The sequence below is a fragment of the Eptesicus fuscus genome, chromosome 19 (assembly GCF_027574615.1).
Source record: "Eptesicus fuscus isolate TK198812 chromosome 19, DD_ASM_mEF_20220401, whole genome shotgun sequence".
Classification (NCBI taxonomy): Eukaryota; Metazoa; Chordata; class Mammalia; order Chiroptera; family Vespertilionidae; genus Eptesicus; species Eptesicus fuscus.
Genome location: NC_072491.1, coordinates 11,476,521 through 11,500,790, shown reverse-complemented (window position 1 = coordinate 11,500,790; position 24,270 = coordinate 11,476,521). Strand labels below are relative to the sequence as shown.

The window sequence follows — 24,270 nt, the reverse complement described above, 5'->3', positions numbered from 1 at the left end:
GTGTCTATTTTGGGAGGGAGGCTGTGCCAGTAGACAACATTAACACCACTTTTAAGAGCACATTTTATAAGAAATTTACCGTGAGGAGTTAAGCCTTTATTATATAACTAGAGGCCTGGTGCACAAAATTAGTGCACTGAGGGGGTGTTCCCTCAGCCCAGCCTGAACCCTTTCCAATTGGGGACCCCTTGGGAGATGTCCGACTGCTGGTTTAGACCTGATCCCACAGGGATCAGGCCTAAACCGGCAGTTTGACATCCCTCTCGCAGTTTGGGACCTCTGGCTCCTAACTGCTCACCTGCCTGCCTGCCCAATCACCCCTAACTGCCTGCCGGCCTGATCTCACCCCCAACTGCCCTCCCCTGCTGGCCTGATCTCACCCCCAATGGCCCTCCCCTGCCAGCCAGATCTCACCCCCAACTGCCCTCCCCTTCAGGCCTGATCTCACCCCGAACTGCCCACCTCTGCTGGCCAATTTGGTTCTGATTGGTTGGTTTCTATGCCAGTCAGTGTCAGAAGCTCCGCCTCCTAGGCAGCCATTGGCTCCCCACAGCACCCAGATTTGGTTCTGATTGGTCAGTGTCTATGCCAGTCAGTGTCTAAAGCTCTGCTTCCTAGGCAGCCATTGGTTCTTCACAGCACCCAGATTCGGTTCTGATTGGTCGGTTCCTATGCCAATCAACGTCAAAAGCTCTGCCTCCTAGGCAGCCATTGGTTCTTCACAGCACCCACATTTGGTTATGATTGGTCGGTTCCTATGCCAGTCAGCATCTCTGGGCCTATCAACGGGGCCTGGTCAGAAAGGCAAGGCTGATCAGCAGCCCTGGTGGACGCCTGGAGAGAAATGGAGGCATGGCTGCTGGCCAGACTGGGAAAAAGAGAGAGTGGCAAGTGCTGATCAAAAGCTGCCTCAGAGGCAATGGATCAGTCCCTGCTTCTCTCTTCAGGCCTCTCTCTGGCCCTGATTTGCAGCCCCCTCAGCAGTCAGTGCTGGGGCACTGCGTCTGCAACGGAGCAGGCTGACTGCAAGACTGACTTCCGGTTGGTTGAGCCTCAATCATTACTGGTCGTTATGACCCCAAGTTTTTATATATTAGGATGTAATATCAGAAATTGCCACCATTTTGTAAGTACATGCTGTAAGTGTATGTGTCAGGTTCTCTTAAGCAGGCTTCATGGAAGGTTCGCTGACTTGAGAGCTCCTCAGTGCACAAGTGAAATCAGGAAATGCCTTCACGTATTGATGTTTTTTACTTATTTATTTTCTTACTTTACTGCCTTCTGTTCCTGCTGCTCAGTCTTTTTGGCAGAAGGCCCCTTACCTGTTTATATACATCTAAACTAATCAGCGGACCTGGATGGAATTTTGCTAGTACTTTGTTGCATTTCCCACTCTCATTGTTAGTAAAATGAGCGTGGCGGCCTCCATGAACAGTACTTTGTAAAACCAAACCAGATTCTGTTCAGCACAGTGAAAAAGAGCTAAATCGGAATATTAGGGGAAAAAGAAGTATGTCGCTCCAGGCCACATACAACTCGAAACAGTCTGAGGCATGTACTGGTAAATCTTACAAAGTGCTATAAGCAGTTCAGCATCAAAATTGCCATAGAAAATTATTGTTGTTAACCATTCTGTTGATACTTCATATTGTTGGAATTGCTAGCAGATGGGAAAATAGATGAGTCAGGGTACAGTATTAGCAATCCACATTTTTTAAATCATAGGCCACTAATAAGGTCTGTAGCATCTGTGAGGTTTATTTAAATAGTTGCTAAGAAGAGTTTGTTTTCGCAGTAAACACAGCAAATCTTGTACGGGATTTCCTTGATTGACGATTTGACTGACTGTGTTAACATTAACATCTAAGACCATTTGCTACATTGTGGTGGTGCCTCGTTTATTTTGACAGACTGATTATACTAGGTCTTGAAATGTTGTCACATTTATGCATTTAATAACTATTTTTTGAGATTATGACTTTTAAAAAAATCACTCATATAATTAGGACTATTTTTGACAAAAGAAAATAATATAAAAATCTAAGTGCTTTACCCTACAGCTCTTAAAATGAAATGATTTGAGAAAGTTTTCCTTCTCATCATTTGGCTATGATGGTTTAGGTTTTATAATGGGTAGGGTACAGAAAGCTCTGGTTTTACTGAAAGCTCTTCCTGATCAGTAATAAGCAGCCTTTCAATACTCATAAAGTTCAGAAATAATTCTACTCATTGAAAGTTTGAACTGTCACAATTATCAGTGGTTTGATTTAATCTTATTTCCCATATTAACTTTTTATGTCATTGAATTAGTTGTGTTGCTTTTTTATGCAAGAGCCAGTAAGTTATTAATGTGCATATCTTTTACTTGGATTTTTGAGGGATATTGAGAAATATAATATTTTAGGTATTGATTTGTGATTTTACTTTCTGGATGAAATGTGATAATCCAGGGCTATCATTAACAAAATGAGCTGTTTATTCAAGCTGGTCAGTAGTGATCCAAAGCCAATTTTCAAGCAAAATATTGACTTCTATTAAAAGTATTTCTAACTCTTTCATTTAACTTATGAACACCTAATTATTATGCCATCTAATTATTATTAAGAAGTTTAGGGGTTTATAGAAAGTCTTTCATTTGTTTTAAACAAAACTTTTTATGAGAACTAGGAGATCCTAGTCTACCAGCTGGCCGAAGCTTAAAGGAGATGGCAGTTCTACCTTTTGTTGAGCTTCTGCAGTTTATTCCTTTTAGAAGACTGCTCTCTAAAAAATATCGTGATGTGGAGTTTTTCATTCACTGTGTCCGTTCTAGCTCATACTTAAAACCCTCTCTGCTCAGGTTGAAGACCCCAGGCACATCTCAGCAGCACACCCGTCCCTTGTGGTGACCTAACACTTTAAACTCTGGCGGTGCTAGATTCAGAATGTCAAACTTGGGCCCTAGCTGTGTGCTCGGTAGGTTGTCATCATCCTGTGCACTGAACAGTTGCTGGTTCGATTCCCAATCAGGGCGCACGCCCAGATTTCCCGCTCCATCCCTGGTAGGGGCCGTGCAGGAGGCAGTTGACTGATGTTTCTCTCTCACATTGATGTTTCGCTCCCTCCTCCCTTTCCCTAAAAGTCAATTTTAAAAAATATTTTTTTAAAAAAGAATGTCAAACTTGATATAACGAAAAAAAGCGTTGATCTAGAGGGCAGGTTATAGCTCTGTATTAACCAGGAACATAGCTTTAAGCAAGCCACCTCTTAATGCCTCACCTTAAACACACACACACACACACACACACACACACACACACACACAGAGTCTGTGTCCATTGGTTATGCTCATACGCATGCATACAAGTTCTTTAGTTGATCCCTTACTCCCTCACCCCCCGCCTTTCCTCATAGATTGGACAGTCTGTTCATTGCTTCTCTGTCTCTGGCTCTTTTTTTTTTTGTTAATCAGTTTATGTTGTTCATTATATTCCACAAATGAGTGAGATCATGTGATATTTCTCTTTCTCCGACTGGCTTATTTCGCTAGCATAATGCTCTCCAGTTCCATCCATGCTGTTGCATATGATAAGAACTCCTTCTTTTTTATAGCAGTGTAGTATTCCATTGTGTTAGATGTACCACAGTTGTTTAATCCACTCATCTGCTGATGGGCACTTAGGCTATTTCCAAATTTTAGCTATTGTAAATTATGCTGCTGTGAACATAGGGGTGCATATATCCTTTCTGATTGGTATTTCTGGTTTGTTGAGATATGTTCCTAGAAGTGGGATCACTGGATCATAAGGCAGTTCCATTTTTAGTTTTTTGAGGAAACTCCATACTGTTCTCCACAGTGGCTGCACCAGTCTGCATTCCCACCAGCAGTGAAGGAGGGTTCCTTTTTCTCCGCATCCTCGCCAGCACTTGTCATTTGTTGATTTGTTGATGATTGAAACTCTTCTTTTCTTTGAGTGTTTTTGCAGAAGGTGTGGGTCCTGCTTCTGTCTTTGTGTTCAAGTTCTTCCTGTCACTGCATGTCAGCTCATTTATTAATCAAGTTTCGGTCCCTAATGTTTGTAAAGTTTGTTTCACAATATTTTTCCACAATATTAGGCCATTGTTCATTGTGCAAATTCTATTTTATCGTTAAATTTAGTACAAAATTGTATTAAATAAAATTAGCCTAAATCATAAAATCCTTTTCCAGATGAGTTATTCATTTTTGTACATTTGTTCATTTACGGTAAAAACCACAAGGTGTGCATGTTCTAACACCTTCTCTTCCCTGGCTTTGAGCTGTAACACAGCTGCGTGTGTTCCATGTATTGTAGAAAGATGGCTCCTAAGTAGCAATAAAAAAATGTAAGTCAAGTTGCTCCACGCACATACCAACTTGAAGCAGCCCCCTTCCCTTTGATAAAGGTGCTCAGGAAACCTGGTGTTAGTCAAGGACACTTTCTCCAGTAATATTGATATTTATTCAGGAAGCTCAACTTTTCCTTCTAACATTATCCTTATTAGCCCTCGAAATCATTATAATTTGAATTAGCATTTTAAAAGGGCGATAGTGGATTGTGTGATATTATAGGGCCAGTTGATCATTATGAGTCTCCATAAAATTTTATCTGGTCTGTGAGTCCTTTTACTACTTGAGCATATTGTGCAGGGCTGTGTTCCAAGAGATTAAAAAGCTGCTTCTACCACGTTTCCCGCCACCAAACCATTTCCGGGCTGTGGGAGGTTTGATGGCTGTAAAAACAGGGTGGTAAATACATGTTATTAGGGTTTAACCAGGAGTCAAAACCCAGACCCACCTTATAAAGAGTGACAAATGCTGCCGGTTAACCTCACTTTTTCTTTTTTATCTAGTTACCACAATTTAGATTTATTTAGAAATCTACTGATATTTCTGTAATATTAACAAAATGAGAAGAACCTCTGACCACAAATGCTAAGGTTTGGGGATTATTTTCTGTTGCATACCATAGACAGACCATACGATCAGGGACAAAACCTTTTCCAGGAAATCTTACCCTCATCCAAGGGCTTTAGTTTTATCCTAAACGCTGATGATGTCTTTAGCTTGAATCTCTCCCCTGAGCTCCAAACCCCCAAATTATAACCCATAACTGACATATCCACCTTGAAGCCTTGCTTCTCTCTCAAAAGCAACAGGACTAAAATCAATTTCATTAACTGCCCTATCTACCCATCACCCAACCTTAAAGCAGGGGTCATTTTTAGCCCTTCTTTCCGAACCCTCATGATCAGTCAACAGAAGCCCTATCAGTTCTGCATTCAATCTCTCAAATGCCTCTCTTCTCCATCTTCCACTTCCGCTCTCCTGACTCAACCTCAGCTCTCACTAGACTGTTGCAGTAACCTGCTGACGGGTCTTCCTTCCTCCATTTCCCCAGGGCAATCTACACCCGCCATTGGAGATACTTTTCTAAAGCTCATTCATGTATGATCGTGTCACCATTTGTGCTCAGAATTATCTAGCATTTCTTTTCTGTCAACAGAAAGTTTGCAGCAACATGCCTAAGGCCCCCAGCAATCTGCCCCCTCCCTTCCTGCCTCGTCCTCTGGCCCCGGGATCCCTCACACATCGCAGCAGTCAGCCGACGTCTCCAAGGATGCCAGGCATTTGTGTGCCTTCTGCTGTTTCCTTCTGCCTGTCCTGTTTCTCGTCTTCTCAGCTTACTCACCCTTCAGTGAACGAGCTGTTCCTGGACCTGTCTTGCCAGCTAGATTGCAAGCTCTCTGTGGGAGGCAGAGTGATTTATTCATCTCTGAATTGGTGGTGCTTGGTCCATAGAAAATACCAATAAATACTTGATAAATGAGTCATCTGAAGTTCTCTGGCAGTCCAGCTGAAAACATAGCTATAAATGTAGCTTATGTGGAAGTTGGATTTCCTGTCACCTCAACCTTACACAGCCATGAATTTGAAATCAGATTATGAAAACAACATCAACAAAAACACTAGCTTTAGCACTAAAGCCATGCTCTGACTTTCCTAAACAGGTTCTGGCTTTCACTCAGAATCTGTTTATTCTTATTTAATACAAGAATAAAATAATTATTTAATAAGTTTTCTGGGTCCCAGAAGAAATACAAATTTGAAGTAGAGAGAGGGTTCAAGCCCAGTGATGGCCATGAAAGGGAGCTGATAGGTTCCCCCCAAATGAAGATAAAATCGATAGTAATAATCATCCTCAAGGAAAGGCTCTTAGGTCCTGTGTCCTCTGCCTTAGAAGGCAGCATATTCCATTAAATGCTTTATAAAGATTTTCTGTTCCAAAGTTTTATCACTTGAAGAACTAAGACTTAGGTACTTCATGAATTTACATATGTGAACACCCAATTCCCTAATGGTGCCAGATAATATTTCCAACATCAAGACCTGTGTTTTTTTTTTTTTTTTTTTTTGCAAAGTTTACATATTGAAAATATGTCTGCTAAAGGAGAAAGTTTTTTCTTGTAAGTAGCTTCTTTCCCTGAATTCAGTTTATTATTGTAATATTTTTATAAACTATTGGCAGTTTGCCCCTCTAAAGGTAGTATAAGATATTTACAAGAATATCTTAATGCAAAAAATTGTTAAGTAATGATAATTATTTACTTTGTCTGATGTCATGTCTCCTAATCTTAGAGTGACCCATTCCTTTGAGTCATTTATTCTGTATTCCTACTTATCTACCCACCTTCTTGTCATGATGTTTAGCAATATAGTTGAGTAGTTTCTAGTTGTGTGTGTACAATCTCTAAAGTTTAAATATTTTGTGGAAAATCAGTATTAGAGACATGAGACTCGTGTATAAAAATCGATAATAAAATAATACATGACTCTAGAATCAAATACTGAACTGTATAATGTGGTTGTGCTGTTATATAGAAATTCAACGATGGGCTCAAATGGAAAGAGAGGCGAAGCGGAATGGGATCTATGTAGACAGCAACTGGCATGTCTCTCTCAGGGAAACGTGGCTGTGTGTGGTCGTTATTGGCCCTTCACCTCACCGTCACCTGTGTATGCAAGTTTCGAGGTTCCTGTTGGCTTATTCTTTATCCCCACAGGATAAAGTATAAGTACTGACATAACAGATGCATGATTAATACTTGTATCAAAATTAATGAAAGCATGTAATACCATGCATTATATGTAAACATATACACTGAGTGGCCAGATTATTATGATCTCTGAACGCATAATAATCTGGCCACTCAGAGTGTGTGTGTGTGTGTGTGTGTGTGTGTGTGTGTGTGTGTGTGTGTGTATTAGAGGCCCAGTGCATGAATTTATGCATGGGTGGGGTCCAGCCAGCCTGGCCAGGGGGAGGGGACATGAGCAGTTGGCTGGCCTGCCTGCTGGTCGAACTCCTGGTCGAGGGGACAATTCGCATATTAGCCTTTTATTATATAGGATATACACTGAGTGGCCAGATTATTATGCATTCAGAGATCATAATAATCTGGCCACTCAGTATATAATAGTATAACATAATAAGCTCTATTGTTTGGATGATAGACTAAAAGGTAACGGCCTCTTTTACACATACCAAGCTTCACACACACCAGAGCCAGGAGGCCACCTCAGTCTTCATCCTGGAGCTTCCTTCCGCACACTGCCATTCCTGCGTTTTTGGAGCTCCTCTTTTGAATTTACTTCAGAGTCTGTAACTCGTTCTTTTCAGCATCTCCAGTGGTGACAAATCTTTTTCACCGGAGAATGGATTTTATTTCTGAAGCCAAGAGTCCCTTAGGGCCAGACATAGTAAAGTGGAGGGTCAAGCAGGAAGACTGTTTAGGGTTAAAATTGACATGTGACTGTAAAGTCATGAGAGTGTTTTCTGGCTTGGCTCATAACATAACCAAAGATAGTGATCTTCTTAAAACAAACAATAATCTGCGAGTTTCATCATTTTAAGGCCAAGTCCTGGGTTACTCTCATCATTTTCCTGCTCCGGAGTTGGTCCAGGCTCCCTGGAGTGCAGTCCCTGCTGTGCCTGGCTCTCAGGGCCCCACCCGCCCAGGTTCTCTGATGCCCGTAGTCCTCCTCAACATGGCAGTGCCTCCGCAGGGCCCTGCTCACCTGACTCTTGTTCAGGGACCAGCACAGTCCCTGCTCCCTAAAGAGAACCTTCTCTCCATTGAATTTATAGCGAGGCTCTTTTCTCTTTGTTGGGAATCTGTCTAAGAATCAAATGGTCCTGGCTGCTGTGGCTCAGTTGGTTGGGTGTTCTCCCATGCCCTGAAAGGTTGTTGGTTCCATTCCCGGCCAGGGCACATGCCCGGGCTCAGTCCCCAGTCGGGGCATGCAGGAGGCAGCCGATCGCTCTTTCGCTCTCACAGCAATGCTTCTCCCCCTCTCCCTTCCTCTTCCTCTAAAAATCAATTTTGAAATATTTTTTAAAAAGAGAGTTTTTCTAGTAGATACTACCCAAGTATCCTCTTAAAAATAACAGTTGCTCTCCCCAGGAAAATGCACACGTGAACATGCAGAATTTTACACATGAGAAGTTGATTCCTGGACATGAGTTAAGAACATTTCACTGTAATTTGTACCACACACAATAGGGTTTAATTTTATAGGATCTTGCATCAATCCCTAAATGTTTATAGTTGCTAATCTTCCCCTTCCCTTCCAACTTTAATTTGTAAGTTTCCTAAGGCAAGGAAATAGTTTGGAACTCATTTGCTTTCCCTACAGTACCTACCAGGATGTGGAGTATGTAATAGCATTCTGTAAATCATTATGGTTGAACAGATTTTTTTAAACCACCTGCCTGCCACCATTGCTTTCAATGTCAGTTTCTTAAAAAAAAAAAAATCACAAAGTTTTAGATTTTTTTAAATGTTAATAAAATAAAAGCACAAGTGTTCAATTATTTATCTCAGGGCATGCCATAACCCCTGGGATGACACCCCCAAAAGTTGTGCTCAGGAGATAATCTTTTACTGTTTTGACGTATAAAGTTCAGGGTGCCACAGATCCTGATATAGAACACATTTTATCCACATACACATGTGACGTAAGACCTCTCCTGCGCCACAGAAAACCGGGAAAGCATGTGCAAGTGTTGTCCCCAGAGGCCGCCATGATCAAACTAAACCTTACAGTCAAACTACATCATTTAGTCCAGCAATTTATCAGCCTGTGTGCCACAGAATTTTTAAAACATGCAGTACCTGACTATTTAGTCAGGGCCACTGACCTCCTTTCCGTTAGATTGTAAAAAAAAAAAAAAAAAGACAACAGCCAACACAACAGTAGCCGTTCAGTGTGAATGAATCAAAATTATACCTATTTTTTTTTATCAGAATAGCAAAAAGTATATTTTTTGGTATGCTGAATTTTAGTAATTAGTTTATATGTGACATGAGATGAAAAAGGTTGAAAATCACTAATTTAGTCAAATATTATTATTGTCAAACTATAACATATACAGTGAAAACCTGACAGGCACCTCATTGTCAAATTGGCCACGCCCATGTCAGAACTTACATGACACTTAGCAGGTTTGGGATATTTCTTTTTTTATTTTTATTGATTTTAGAGAGGGGAGGGGGGAAAGAGAGAGAGAAACATCGATTTGTTGTTCCACTTATTCATGTTCATTGGTTGAATCTTGTATGTGCCTTGATCAGGGATCAAACCCGCAATCTTGGCATATCACGATGACACTCTAACCAACTGAGCTATCCAGCAAGGGCAGATTTGGGATATTTTGAATCATAAATTAAAAACCCTATTTTATGAAAATGCTTGGGGTAAAATTATCAGTAATTTAATTGTTTTAATTAACTTTCAGACTGCTTAAAATATAAGCATTTGGTAAAATGCAGGATAGACAGTTAATTTAACTTGTATTCAGTTTGGTCACAATCTTGGGTGGTGTCTGCAAGTGTTCATGATCGTCTTTGCACTCCATACTGGCGAGGGTGTGAGCCATTAGAGTGCATTTATATGGAGCATGACCTGAAAGTCTATTTGTTGGCAATGGTGGATTTGTCTTTCTGCCTTTTTTAAAACAGATATATTTACCAGCTTATTTTTCTCATTTGCTCTTTTTTAAAAAGTGTTTTTTTTATTATTACTCTGTTGCAACTTCCTTGAGGTTCCTGCAAGATGTGGCTCCTTGATTCTTCATGGAAGGAATTCCTGTTGTGATTATTGAACCATATTTCAAAGATAATGTAAAGAGTTTGCTGAAATAGTTATGCTAAGACTCATTAGGTTTTAATATATTGTAGACAACCTTACTATATTCATGTCTTCATTGTTTCCTATGTCCAGTTAAAAAACCTGAGTTTAGAAGAACTGCAGACGCGGTTGAAAGCCCTGGACCCCATGATGGAGCGGGAAATCGAAGAGCTCCGCCAGAGGTACACAGCGAAACGGCAGCCCATTCTGGACGCCATGGATGCGAAGAAAAGAAGGCAGCAAAACTTCTGATCTAGTTTCTTCTCTCTTTGTTTCTATAACTATTCTGGAGACCAAGAAACCACTAAGAATTGAAGGAATAGTATGATTTCTTTTTAATTCCTAAGATCTGTGCTCTACAGCTAGGCAATGGTCAAAAACTGATTAGTACCTACCCAGGTAAAGTTCCCAAAGGCACAATCTACAACTGTACCCATTCTGTTTTCATTTTTAAACAATGAAAACAGCAGACATGTAGTCTTCTCTGTCAGCTGCATACCAGCACTAAAACTGTTATAAAAATGAAGGCTGGGTTTAGAGACCTTGAAAATCCAAAGCTATTGTTTAATTATACAGCACTGAAGGGCTTTATGTTACAACAGTTTTTATTCTTATCTAGTAGCCTATTTATTATATCCCTTTAGGTAAACTTATTTATTTATGCCATTTCACTTTGTTGGTTTTTTTTTAAAGACATGATCAGGATAGCTTTGGTGAAGGTAGGAAAGTATTAATAGATAATAATATTCAACCAAATTATACTCTAAGCAGGGAGCTATGGGGTACATTCCTTGATTTCCAGGATAGTTTTCCAATAGAAGCAAAGCAATAATAGCAATAGTACCTAAATGGGCCAGGCGTTTTTTATACTGAAGCAATAATTCCATTTTTACCTCCTGAAATTTTTAACTTTTTAATTCTTAATATTTGGTACAAATAGAACTATATATATTTAGGTCAGACAGAGTTATAATGTTTAAAACCAAAGAAATCAATGGAATCCTTGCACAGAAAAAGTGTGGTAAATATTTTAAAAGAAATCCTTAAGTCAAATGTAATTTCTTAATATTGTTCTACGTGTCATGTGTAGGTCTGATAGCTGAACTGTGTCAAACTGTAATAAGCTCATCAAATTTATTTCTGTGAAAATACACTCAATTGTCACAGGACCTTTTTGTTGATTTCATTTATTTCCTGGGAATTGGTAAACATCATGTGCCTGATGATAACAAAATAGCAAAAACATTTGCACTGAACTGTGCAAGCCTTGGGGAGTGAAAAAAGAATAAAACCATGAAAAAGAAACTCATTCTAAGCTGAATGAACATTTTCGTGATTGAACTGGGACCAGTCATTTCCAAAGCTACATCTGGTTATCTTGACAGTTTTTTTGTGTGTGTGTTTTTAATTACTATGTGTAAGTCATGAAGACAAATAAATTTTACTGTGACACCCAGCACATTTCATCTCTGTATGTTTTTTTCTTTTTTTTTTTAAATCATCACTGGGATTCTCTTTTCCAGGGAAGGAAGATATATTATTAGTCAGGACAGGCAAGATTGCTCAGTGATAACAACCCTGAAACTTCAGACGTTTAATATAACACAGGTCATTTCTCTCTTGTGCTCCATGCCCATCCCAGGTTGGCCCTCTCCTGTCACACCCCAGCAGCTGCTGATGGAGCACCCCCCTCTACAACCGCAGCAAGGGAAGGAGCACTGACAAGTCTCACACTAGCTCCACCCAGCAGTGACTCATGGCCACTCCTAATTTCCTGGGAGCAGGGAAATGCAGCCTTACCCTGAGCTTTGCGGGCGAGAGACGGGAAATGCTGGCAAGTTCACTAGTGACAGCCACAGAAGGTATTTCACCTCTGAAAAGCGTCTACTCCTTTTAAAAGTGGCATTTGCACCCTAGGTAATGCCTTGGAGTAATATTGCTCTCTGTTGAGTTCTTACGGATAGTAAATTGTATGTATAATTGGGTATAAATTATAAGATTTTAAAATAGTGGTTAAGTATTGAAAATTTTATAAAGGTTTGTAAGAATGAAACTGAATTTATAAATATACTTTAGCTGCATCTTTATTGGAATCTGTTTAGGATTTTTTCCCCTTTTTAATTGATAATACCTTGCCTAATTTGATGGAATCAAATGACTAATTTGCTATCACCAAAGTAAAATCACCTACATGAAATGATAAGAAACCTATGAAGATGATTTCTCCCCAGTTTACTAAATTAGAAAATGTATGCAAGGAGACTTGACTAGGGGTGGTAAACACACAATACAGTGCACAGAGGATGTGGAATTGTGCACCTTAAACCCCAATGATTTTGTTAATCAGTGTAAGGCCATAGAGGTCTGCTGGTCGCCATTGCTGGGAAGGCAAAGCAACAAAGGCACCTAAATATTCCGTTGACAGCTCAAGATAGCTCATCCAAACAGAAAATCACTAAAGAAATAGACTTAAATGACACGTTTGACCAAATGGATATAATTGACACAGAGCCTTTCATCCCAGAGCATCAGATGTTACATTTTTCTCCAGCGCACATAGAACATTCTCAAGGATAGACCCTATGTTGGTCACAAAACTAGCCTCAAACAAATTCAAGGAGGTTGAAATCATATCAAGCCTATTCTCTGACCACAATGCTTTGAAATTAGATATCAACTGCAAAAAAAGAAGTTTTTAAAATACAAATAGGTAGAGATTAAACAACCTACTACTAAAAAATGACTGCATCAAAGAAGAAAGAAAAGGTGAGATTAAAAGATATAGAGACAAATGAGAATGACAGTATGACATATCAAAACCTCTGGGATGCAGTGAGAGCAGTAATAAGAGGGAAGTCTATATCATTACAAGTCTGTCTCAAGAACCAAGAAAAATCTCAAGTAAACAACCTAACATTACATCTTAAAGAACTAGAAAAAGAAGAACAAAGCAGCCCCAAATCAGAAGAAAGGAAATCATAAAAATTAGAGCAAAATTAAATGAAATAGAGAACAAAAAAATTAATTCAAAAAATTAATACAACAAAGAGCTGGTTCTTGGAAAAGATTAATATTGACAAACTCCTGGCTAGACTCACTAAGGAAAAAGGACAAAAGACTCATATAAACAAAATTAGAAATGAAAGAGAAGGTACCATAGACATCACAAATAGAAAGGATCATACTAGAATACTATGAAAGACTGTATGCCACCAAATTCAATAACCTAGAAGAAATGGATAAGTTCCTAGAAATATATAACCTTCCTAGACTGAATCATGAAGAATTAGAAAATCTAAATAGACTGATCAACAGTGGAAAAATTGAAACAACCATCAAAAAATAGAAGTCCAGGATAAGATGGCATCATTAGTAAATTATACTAAACATTCAAAGAAGATTGGATACCTATCCTTCTCAAACTCTTCCAAAAAATTGAAGAAGAGGCAATATTTCCTAACACATTTTATGAGGCTAACATAACCCTGATACCAAAACCAGGCAAGGATGACACACACAAAAAGGCAAACTGTAGACCAGTATTTCTGATGAATACAGATGCAGAAATCCTAAACAAAATACTAGGAAATCGAATACAGCAAGATATTAAAAAAAAAAACATCACTATCAAGTGGAGTTTATTCAGGAGCAACACATACAAATCGATCAATGTAATACACCACATTAACAAAAGAAAGGACAAAAGTCATATGACCTTAACATTAAATGCAGAAAAAGCATTTATAAGATACAACATCCATTTATGATTAAAACATTCAAATCGGTATGAAAGGAAAGGACCTCAACATAATAAATACCATATTTAACAAACCCTCAGCTAATATCATACTCTACACTGAAAAACGGAAAGCTTTTCCTCTAAAATCAAGAACAAGACAAGGATGTCCACTCTCACCACTCTTACTTGGAGCTAGAACAATCAGACAAGGGAAAGAAAGGCGTCCAAATTGGGAAGAAAGAAGTAAAGCTCTCTTTTTGCAGACGACATGATTCTGTATATAGAAAGCCCTAAAGACTCCACCAATAAGCAAATATAATAAAGCTGCAGGATACAAAATCAGTGTACACAAGTTCACTGCATTCCTATACTGACAATGAAATTTCAGAAAAGGAAATGAAAAAGAAAATAATCCTTTTGCAATTGCAACAAAAAAAAATAAAATACCTAGGAATAAAGTTAACAAAGGATGTGAAGAACCTATATACAGTACTGGAAACTACAAAGCATTATTAAAAGAGAGTGAAAAAGACACAATGAAATGGAAAGATAATCCATGTTGATGGGTTGGAAGAATCAACATAGTTAAAATGTCCATATTACCCAAAGCAATATATAGATTTCATGCAATCCCAAGCAAAATCCCAATGACATTTTTTAAAGAAATAGAATAAAAAATCAGATTTGTATGGGACCACAAAAGACTCGAATAGCCAAAGCAATCCTGAGGAAAAAGAATGAAGCCAGAGGAGTCACACTCCTTGACTTCAAATTATACTACAGAGCTACAGTAATCAAAACAGCACGGGTTTAGGCAGAAGAACAGATACACAGACCAATGGAACAGAATTGAGAGCCCAGAAATAAAACCATATGTATATGGGCAACTAATTTTTGACAAAGGAGCCAAAAATATACAATGGGAAAAAGAAAGCCTCTTTGATAAAGGTGCTGGGAAATGGTAAAGCTACATGCAAAAAAAAAAAAAAAAAAAAATGCAGATTATAATTTGTACCCATGTACAAAAATTAATTCAAAACGGATCAAAGACCTAAATATAATATCTAAAACAATAAGTTACATAGAAGAAAACATAGTTACTAAATTTATGGACCTTGGTCTTAGAGATTTTATGAATTTGACCCCCAAGGCAAGGGAAGAAAAGGCAAAAATAAAGGAATGTGCCTGGCCGGAGTGGCTCAGTTGGTTGAGTGTTGCTCCTTGCACTGAGAGGTTGCTAGTTTGATTCCTGGTCAGGGCACATTCCTGGGTTGCAGGTTTGATCCCAAGTCGGAGAGCATACGGAAGGCAGTAGATGAACGTTTCTCACATCAGTGTTTCTCTCTCTCTCCTTTCCCCTCTCTCTAAATATCAATGGGAAAATATCCTCAGGTGAGAATTAACAACAGCAACAACAAAGGCAACCAACTGAATGGGAGAAGATATTTGTAAACAACAGCTCCAGCAGGGGGTTAATATCCAAAATATATAAAGAACTCATACAACTCAACACCAAACAACCCAACTTAAAAATGGGCAAAGGACCGGAGTAGATGCTCTCCCAAGAAGACATACAAATAGGTGACAGATATATGAAAAGATGTTCAACCTCACTAGCTATTAGGGAAATGCAAATCAAAACTACAATGAGATACCACCTCACACCTGTTAGAATGGCTATAATCAACAAGACAATAACAAGTGTTGGAGAGGTTGTGGGGAAAAAGGAATGCTCATTCACTGTTGGTGAGAATGTAAACTGTTACAGCTCCTATGGCAAACAGTATGGAGGGTCCTCAAAAAACTAAGAGTTCAGTTACCATATGATCCAGCAATCCCTCTTTGGGTATCTACCAAAAAAAATTGAAAACATTTATTTGCAAAGGTATACACACCCCTATGTTCTTTGCAGCATTATTCACCATAGCCAAGATATGGAAACAGCCAGCGTTTCCATATAGATGATTGGATAAAGCAGAGGTGGTATATATATATATACTATGAAATACTACTCAGCCATAAGAAAAGATGAAATACTGCTATTTGTGGCAATATGGATGGACCTTGAGAATATTATGCTAAGTAAAATCAGTCGGTCAGAAAAAGCTAAGAACCATATGATTTCACTCATCTGTGGGCTATAAAACTGAAACTCCTGGACACAAGACAACAATATGGTTGTCACCAGAGGGAAGCAGGATGGAGGGTAGTAAAGGGTAGAGGAGGCCAAATATATGTGACAGAAGATGATTTGACTACGGGTGATGGGCACACAATGCAATATACAGATCATGTATCATCGAAACATACACTTGAACCCTGTATAATCTCATTAACCAATGTCACTCCAATAAATTTAATAAAATAAATAAACTCAAGCTAAGTAGAAAAAGAAGAAGCCTCATTATTTTAGCCTTGGTTGCTGAGAATGTTCCAAAAATAGGTATGTACTTTCTGCACACCCCCATTCTTTAATAAATATAGTATTGTAACGGTGACTGGAGCTAATGAGTGAGGGTTTCATCTTGCTGAAAAACCAGCATGCTTGAATATGTTGTTCTGTAAATGAAAAAGTTTTTTTCTTTGATTTAATGAACTTTGATTACTCGTTCTGCAGACTTACAATATACTTAGCTTATTTTAGCATAAATAGTTGTATGTTCAAAATATGAGCTAATTTTGCCAATATATATCGGAGTACACTATGTATTATTTGGGACACTTACTATGTGTCAGACATATATGTTATTTACATGCTTTTGTATTTATTTCCTCTGCGTATTCATGGAATCACATACCCAAGGTTTAAAATTACTCTCTACTCCCTGAAGGATATGTAGGTTCTCTGATGGAAATTATATAATATATTAATAAGATGTTTTTGACTTAGAGGAGATCTTTCCAAATTACTGACACCTTAGAATTCAATAAGAATGCTACATTACTTTCCTAACCTGTATGTTAAAGATTGATGATTAAAATAAATCCTGATAACACTAATGATACAACATTCTAAATAGAACATCAATTTAAAAAATTGGAGTTATATTGTATTACGAAGCTGTTATTAGGCACAGGTGTTAATGAGGCATTTCATCGAAATGCTGTTTTGGAGTACTAGATGCTCTCTTTTTTGACCCCAAACCACAGAAATCTGGGGTCTAATTAGAGAACCATTTTTTGTCCTGTTTGGCAATGTGATCAGATCTGGACCCAGGGTGCTTGTGTACTTGAGTTGGGTAGTCGATGCCACCGACTGGTGGCCTGTCCTCCAGGGAGTCAGTCCCCTTCTCGCTATGTCACATCCACAGAAAACACCTTCAGCCTCAGCCGACCACTCCCCTGAGTCACAGAAAGACCCCACGAGAGAAAGCTAAGGGCCGACTCAGTCTTCCCCCAGCCCGGAAGAGCAGCTCCGCCTGTTCTCACGCTGCACCCTCACTATCCAGGCCCCCTGTCTCCATGCTTCCCTCTCGATTAAGCTCCTTAAGTTAAAATTCTGACTTTGGGGTCACTCTCCTACTCACGGAACTTCACCCACCGAGTTCAGACTGAACTCTGCCTCCTGGCATTCCAGACCCAACTGACATAACGTACCTCACATTATTGCCTTATTATTGTCCCTTCTCCCGCCAGCTTAACTGCTTCCAAACTCTGTTTCCATTGTGTGTCTGATTACTGCGTTATAAGACTTTAGCTAGCAGAGCCTCGGTGTTTATCCATCTTGTTTCTCCACAGTGCTGACCAGGATATGAAATGTAATTGGTAGTAAATGAAGTTTCATTGAATGACATTAGCTCTAACAACAAAATTGTCATCGTGAATCATACAAGCTAATCTGCCTCCTTACATCCAGATAATCACAATAGCAACCGTAATAATATCAACTAGGATTTTGGCATCGAAGCCATTCGCTTTTAATACAGTATCTCAGATCTTCACAACAAGATGCAGCCTTTTCCTCAGAGAAGAAAGGATCAGAGAGATTAAGTGAGGTTACAAAGCTAATCAATACCAGCATGAACTCTCAGCTCCCAGTTTGAATGTTTCCAAAACTGTTGCTTTTTCCGCTGGACCAAAGGCCTGATAAACACAGGAGGTCCGGCTTTAGGATGTCAGTGTTGCTAAGCCCGCCTGCTGGTCTGTCTGAGAAGGAGATGCTTTTCATTTTAAATTTAGGAGAGGACCATCGTTAGCAGGTTTGTACCTTTCCTCCATTTCCGTGGAACCTGCATTTTCTGAAATGGCATCCTTTCAGCCTGTAGGGGGGGAAGCAGGGTGAATTTACTTGTGTCCAAGATGAGTTATGAGAGAAAAGATATTTTTCTTTCATTATTAGGATATATTTGGCATCTTTTGCCTGGAAAGCTTTTTTTTTTTTTTTTTTTTAAGTAAAGTATGTTCTATTCTCTCCCTTACCAAAATCTGTCTTTGATCATGAGTACTTTAGAGAATTGTTACTTAGCACGGTGGAAGGGGCCTGGCCTCAGAAGCCACATTTCCTGGGTTCAAATCCTTCACACGCTTATTGCCCTGGGCAAGAATAATCACTCAGCTCATCTATTTTTTTTTTTAAATCTGTAATAATGCAGCCGTTGTGAAGATCATCTATACAGGCAGTCCTTGGGTTACGTCGGACTCGACTTACGTCGTTTCATGGTTACGTCGCCATCTCCCATTTATTTATAAAAAGAAAAAGTTCCGTCATTTCGACGTATGTACATATGCGCTTTATGTTTTTTATTATTGATTTATCACAAGTAAAGGTCAGGAATTGTTATCTTTCTTTCAAATTTTTTTACTGTTTCACTTCATTACTGCTGTGTATGTGCTCCATGCGAGTGACGTAGGTGCTTATGTAGGTGGGTTCCGACTTACGGCGAAAATCGCGTTACGTCGCACTGTAGGAACGGATCTCCAATGTAACCCGAGGACCTGTGTGTGTGAGGACACACACACACATACATACATATAAAAGCTAAGCGACCAGAATGACCGGTCGCTATGACGCACACTGACCACCAGGGGCAGATGCTCAATGCAGGAGCTGCCCCCTGGTGGTCAGTGCACTCCCACAGCCAACCTCCCCCAGCTGGTCAACCTCCTGTGGTCTCTCCCCCCAACTGGCAGGCCCCAATCGCCCAATCAGGGCTGGGCCCCGGGCTGGAACAGGGAACCGGGAATGGGTGGCGGTGGATGCGGCCCCTTCCCCAGGGGGGCCGAGGGCCGGCTCCCTCCTCAGGGCCAGTGGCCAACCTCCCCTTGTCCCTCCCCTCGGCCAGCAGGCCCCAATCAGCCTGGCCCCCATCGCCCTGATTGCCGGCCAGGCCAAGAGACCCCACCCGTGCACGAATTTTGTGCAGTGGGCCTCTAGTGTAAAATATTTAACAAAGTTCATGGCATATGGCACATAGATGGATATTAGCTTAAAAAGAAAATGAACTTTTAACTGTTTTCAGTGTAGTGCATTGTTTTTGCAAGAATGAAGAAAAGGCTCTGTTTTGCATCGATAATTAAGTTTACTGTAACTTCCACCGTGCATTAGAGTCTCCTCTAAAACCCAGGTGCGTCTTCCATTAAGTGCCAGCTACTCTCAGGGAGTCATTTGCCCTGAGGAAAAGCATATTTAATTTTTTAAAGCATTTCCTTCCTCTCTTCTTTTTAAGAATTTTATTGATTTTTAGAGTGAGAGGTAAGAGAGAGAGATGTGTGAGAGCAAAATATCGATCAGCTGGCAGGGAGGGAGCCCGAAACCCTGGCATATGTCCTGACCAGGAATCATCCGGCAACCTTTCGCTGCATGGGAGGATGCTTCAACCATCTGAGCCACACCGCCAGGGCCAAAGTATTTCCTTTCTGCCTAGAGCCCAGAAGTCATTAGGTCGCGATACACTTTCCCCTCCTCTCTTTAAGACTGTCCTTTCTATTTTAGGGATATTGTTAAGGTTACCATCACCCCATTAGTGAAGACACATCAGGAAATTTCAAATTGATGCCCCTAAGGTTTTGTTTCACTAGAAAGCATTCTTGCTCCTTAAAAATAGGAATCATATAATTGACTTGGTTTCCCAATTTGCTTTGGTCCGAGAAAGCTCAAAATCAAATTTATGGCTCAGAAATAGCTTTATAGGGTTTTATGATCTGCATACTTACATTCCCCTGATCCTATATAAAATCTGAAAAGATTTTCAAATAGAAGGTGAATATCTGGAGGCGTAAGTCCTTGCACTGCAAGGTGGGGCGCCTTCTTCCTGCCAAGGGCCATTTGGGTATTTATAACATCGTTCGCTTCATATCATTCACTTAACATAAACTTACGTGGCTATGAAAAAAGCTCCTGGATTTATTGAATTCTGAGTCCCACCTGCAGTTGCCTTGGCAGGGCCAGACCAAATGATTTTGTGGGTCTTATACGGCCTGCGGGCCGGGTGCTCCCCACCCTGGTTTAAAGGATCTGGCTCCTTGTCATGTATGATTCTTCCATCCTCTCCTAGGGTTCTTGTGTCTGTCACATGAGCTAATATGTGTCAAGGGGATTTGTTGCTTTGGTCCCAAACCTAGGACCCTGCTGGAATCTTCCCCGTGTGAGTGTTACCACCAGGAGGAAAGGGGGCTCCAGGGTATGAGGCTCCTGAGACTGAGGTCACCCCTGTCCTTCCTGCTGGGAACGAGCTAAGCTAGGGAACACCAGGATGCCCTTGGCCCTCAGCCACCTGTTCCAATCACATTTACACGAACACTGATTCAGGCTGACCGGGCCTCCTCCAGCCCCAGGTCAGCCAACAGGTCAGAATCCCTCAAAGAGCCTATTGACCTCTCGTATTTTTCCACTTTTATTGTCCTATTCATGAGCCGAACGCAAAGGGAAGGATATGAAGGAAATAAATGGAGGGCAGCAAAGAGAAATGGGTTTTCTTGGCATGATAGCAATCACGATTGTAACCAAAAGTTACAAAACAGTGTCATACCGACATTTCCTCGATAGAAAAACAAGTTCATTCCGTTGGATGAGAAAGCACTAAAAGCTAATGAGTTTTAAATGTTTCTAGTAGAAAATCCAGTGCCTGCAACCAGTTGTGTTTTAAATTTTTAGAGAATTTTCCAAGGTGAACTAATTAATTGAGTGGAAGCTAAATAAAACCTGATGCTAAAGCGCTCAGCTTTCAAACACTCTCCCTCGAATGTTCCCGTGAACGCGTGCTGGTGGGGGCAGCGCCGCAGCTGTGTTCCTTCCCATCTTTCCCATGACAGATTTCGTTCCTGTTTAAAAAGGAAAGATTCTAAGCAAAAATATTCAAATGAGAAGACAGAACAGCACTTGCCACCCAAGTCTTTGATGTTAAAAAGCAAGCTGCACCGAGGAATCTGAAGTGGAGAACCGTTTCATTATTAATGAATCTGTGCAAAGTCATGGGTTCGTTCTCTGCTGACCTTTGGTAATGGAGGGAGAAGTTTGTTTTCAAGGCATACCAGCTGATGACCGTAAATCCATTTACATGCTTAGAATGTGGTCTTTGAAAATTAATACCTGATATCAGTGGACTAGTGAGCCTGGGCCTTGACAAGTTTCAGCAAGGCTTTTTGATTTTCAGGCTAAATTAATTGCATTAACAAGTTCAGTAGTAACTTGGGATATGATTCACATTTGGGTTTTTTTAATGTGTTTTGTTTGTTTGTTTGTTTTTGAGAGAGAGAGAGGAAGAGAGAGGGACAAGGAGAAATATCCTGCATGCCCCCTACTGGTGATGGAGCCCGCAGCCTTGTCCAGGAGTCAAACCAGCAACCTCTTGGTTCCTGGGTCAGTGCTCAACCACTGAGTCACACCAACTGGGCTGACTCAGATTTTGAATCTGACAGGCAGTCACTTAAGTCCAAACAATGCTTTTCAAGTTCTTAATACAAATTTATTTCAATTTCACATAAATCCCTGGGGTTGCTAGTTTCTTATTCTTGTTCAATGAATCCTGAAGTCTTGCTGGGTCCCTTGACATTTATCCAAAGCAATGACAGCAAATATATATAATTCATACAAATATATACAACTATATACAGTATATACAAATATACACTGAGTGGCCAGATTATGATGATCTCTGAACACATAATAATCTGGCCACTCAGTGTACTTCTCTTGAGTACCTCATTTATTTGATACCAAAGATACTATAAATCGTGCACTTGATCAGTTTTCCCCTTTGCACTGGCTGATAGAAAGCTCAGGGCAAATAGGTGGTTGATCTCCAGCAAAAGGTCTAGAATACTTTTGGTACCCATTGGAGATACAAATACACTGAGTGGCCAGGTTATTATGCGTTCAGAGATCATCATAATCTGGCCACTCAGTGTATACAATATTTGTCTAGAGTAGCTATTGCCAATTTGGCTGAAAGGCAACAACAGCTTCTTCTGGCAGAAAAAGGCTACTCTTAACTCTGTACAATGTAAAGCAGATTCATTTCTTTATATATTGAGGTTGTTATAAAAGCACAAGACAGAGACACATGCACAGGCACACACACACACACACACACACACCCAGACACACACCTGCTCCCTGAGGGGCCGTGTGAGACGCCTTTTCACCCAATGACACATGTGAAAGTACTGGGGGCTTAGGGCACACAGGGAGGTCCTTCCACTCAGCACAGCGCCCTGCCTAACAGTGACTCTCAGTTGATGTCTGCCTCTTGGTTCCTTTCCTGCCTTGTTTGTGGAGGCCGGCTCTCTAGTCTCTCCAAATGCGTGACGTCTGCACATCCCAGTTTCCAGGCATCAAGCTCATCCCTGAAAGATCAGCACAAGCGAGTCCTTGGGCGCAGGCTCAGGAGGAGAGCTTCGCTACATTTGCATATTCCCGGGGGGAGGTGGAAAGGTCAGGTAAATGCCAAGGTCAGGGGGACACCTCGGTCTGGCTGGGATTCTTATTTTTTAACATGAGAAGGATTTTTTGAAAATGAGGAGGTTACTGGACAATCCGTGATCTCATGTTTAAAATGGGCAAATTACATAGTAATATATTGAAATGTCTTAAATCGTTTGTCCCCAGGTTCCAGGCAGAGGGAAGGCACTTGGCCGCCATGAGGAGGAGCCCAGGACACTTCAGGGGCTGCGTGGGTTCCCACCTGCTCCTCCCCGCAGAAGCAGCCCTCACATCTCAGGCCTGAGCGGCAGGAAGAAAGCCCCAGGCACCCCCTGGGGTCTGTGCCCTGCGGGTTCCCTCCTGCCCCTCGTGTTCCACAAAGAGAAATGCAGGCTGCGACCCCCGTGGTGCTGGCCTTTGTCATCGCTGACCCTGAGCCCCGGATCGCGGGCAGCCCTCCGGCAGTCAGCCCCCGCTGACCTGCAGAGTTTGCCAGGAAAATCCATACAAAGCCCTCGGATCAAAAGTGAGTCGTGCCAGCTCTCCGCGTAGGAAATGGGTGGATGGGTGTCTGACTGCTAACACCTCAGTTCTTTTCCTAGGAGGTCTGAAAATAGCTCGGAGTTCTTTAAATGTCTGGAGATGTAGGCGGCGTTTTGAGTGGAAAAAAACCTCCCTGAGGTCCCCCAATTCTGTTTCTACCCTTTCCCCCAGTGCCGGCCTCACACCACAGCCCCCATGCCCAGAGGTTACACAGTGCTGGGCGGCCCGGGTCTCTTTAGGAGACAGTCTCCCTGGGCAGCTGGTAAGCCTGGTCACCCAGCATTTCCGGCCCTTGGTGCCGTCAACTCTGTGTGTCCCTGGTTATAATTCTCTTATGTCCCTAAGGCCTGTCCCTGGCTACCGCATTGACAGGCAGCTCCTTCCTAAGGAGCCCTTTTCTCTGTCCTCAGCCCCCATGGGCCCATGCAGACTTTCTCTTCTGCAGCTGTCACCGTCCTGTCTGCAGCGTAGTCAACATGAGCACCACAAGAGCTAAGGAAGCCGCAGTCAGCCTGAGGCACAGGAAGGGGAGAGAACCACCTGGAAGGCGCTGTAGAGGATGGATCGGATCGGGGGGCCTGGGCATGACTGTTGGAAATTAACAAAACATGAGTTAACAAGGACTGAAGTGCGGTGGGAGCCTTGAGAATCGATACAAAGGGACCAAGGTGTGGATCTTGCGAAGAACGCATTGATAAAACCTGCTGTCCTACTGGGCGCGGGAATGAGGAGAGTGCTCTGTAGGGATGTCCCTGATACAGTTTCTCGGTGAGGGTCTGAAAGCCACTTGTATCCGAATCACCTGGGAGCTTCCCGAGAGTGCGGATTCCTGGGGCCACCCCGAGAGTCTGGCTTTGTTAATGGACTGGTGCCCAGAAATCTACATTTTAATCTCCCCAGATGATGTCAATACACAATAAAGTGGCTATGAAGTCTATA

The 24,270-nt window shown here is 41.0% G+C and overlaps 1 protein-coding gene across 3 annotated transcripts in view; it reads left to right on the top strand.

Annotated features, from left to right (window-relative positions):
- STK3 (serine/threonine kinase 3) overlaps positions 1-11,780 on the top strand; it is a 228,832-nt gene extending 217,052 nt beyond the window's left edge. For all 3 annotated transcript variants that reach the window (XM_054708206.1, XM_054708205.1, XM_008148510.3), the window contains one exon: positions 10,283-11,780. In XM_054708206.1, the coding sequence (XP_054564181.1) occupies positions 10,283-10,441 (159 nt within the window). In that variant the 3' untranslated portion in view covers positions 10,442-11,780. The remainder of the gene's footprint in view (positions 1-10,282) is intronic.
- The last annotated feature ends 12,490 nt before the right edge of the window (positions 11,781-24,270 follow it).